General features: G+C 32.2%; 1 protein-coding gene across 1 annotated transcript; it reads right to left on the bottom strand.

The window, feature by feature from the left end:
* Positions 1-233: 233 nt before the first annotated feature.
* LOTGIDRAFT_147742 (hypothetical protein) lies at positions 234-659 on the bottom strand (the record flags this gene model as incomplete). Its single annotated transcript, XM_009060332.1, has 1 exon — positions 234-659. A coding segment is annotated over one exon (426 nt), but the record flags the coding sequence as incomplete, so codon positions are not given.
* Between the last annotated feature and the right edge of the window lie 854 nt (positions 660-1,513).

A 1,513-nucleotide genomic window follows, 5' to 3' on the forward strand; every position in this document is an offset into this window, starting at 1 on the left:
TTGTTCTGAATAGCGGGTAAAATGTTCTGAATAGCTGGTAAATTGTTCTGAATAGTTGGTAAATTGTTCTGAATTGGTGAATTATCCTGAATAGCTGGTAAATTGTTCTGAATAGCCGGTAAATTCTGCTAGGTAACTGGTAAATTGTTCTGAATAGCCGGTAAATTGTTCTGAATAGCAGGTAAATTGTCCTGAATAGCTGGTAAATTGTTCTGAATAGCTGGTAAATTGTGCTAGGTAGCTGGTAAATAAAATGTTCTGAATAGCTGGTAAATTGTCCTGAATAGCTGGTAAATTGTCATGAATAGCTGATAAATTGTTATGAATAGCTGGTAAATTGTTATGAATAGCTGATAAATTGTTATGAATAGCTGGTATAATGTTATGAATAGCTGGTATAATGTTATGAATAGCTGGTAAATTGTTCTGAATAGCTGGCAAATTATTCTGAATAGCTGGCAAATTGTTCTGAATAGTTGGTAAATTGTTCTGAATTGGTGAATTATCCTGAATAGCTGGTAAATTGTTATGAATAGCTGGTATATTGTTATGAATAGCTGATAAATTGTTATGAATAGATGGTATATTGTTATGATTAGCTGATAAATTGTTACGAATAGCTGGTAAATTGTTCTGAATATTTGATAAATTGTCCTGAATAGCTGGTAAATTGTTCTGAATAGCTGATAAATTGTTATGAATAGCTGGTAAATTGTTATGAATAGCTGGTATATTGTTATGAATAGCAGATAAATTGTTATGAATAGCTGGTAAATTGTTATGAATAGCTGGCAAATTGTTTTGAATAGCTTGCAAATTGTTATGAATAGCTGGTAAATTGTTCTAGATAGCTGGTAAATTGCGCTAGGTAGATGTTAAATTGTTCTGAATAACTAGTAAATTGTTTTGAATAGCTGGCAAAGCAAATTTAGACAACTGAATTAGAATAATATCTTCTTGAGTTTATCTAATTTCAGTATTTGGGAGTAAAGGTCTTTGAAATGCAATAGAAAACAAAATATTTCTGACCAGATAGATAATTCTTTTATTGCTCACTGTATTATATCATCATCATCATCATCAACTCAGGTCGGTACAAAATAGCTTTGCTTGTTTTCAGTTATGTGGTGGTGGGTCTGTCACAGACTTATCAAGGGCATTAAGGAAAGAGGGATCTAAATTAGAGGAAAAAATCATAGCATATATTCTTCAAGAAACATTAGTGGTAAGTATTTATGTTTATAGTTTAATGCTTGAAAGCTGAACTATTTTTGTAGGCTATATAAACAGCTTTTTGGATAGGGTCAGCTATCTGTATCACTTTTCAGAAATGAAGTCTGATGCAAGAGCCTAAGTATCTAGACTATTTTAAAGATTTACACCCCTTGTCCTTGCCAGGCTATATGAATATGTCCTTGAAGGGGTTATCAAACTGTGTAAACATCAATACTCCCCTCTAACTGTAAGATGGAACACTGTTTTTTTGTGGCAGTGAAATATCCCTGTTAATAGC

This window comes from Lottia gigantea, assembly GCF_000327385.1.
Source record: "Lottia gigantea unplaced genomic scaffold LOTGIsca_4182, whole genome shotgun sequence".
NCBI classification, from domain to species: domain Eukaryota; kingdom Metazoa; phylum Mollusca; class Gastropoda; family Lottiidae; genus Lottia; species Lottia gigantea.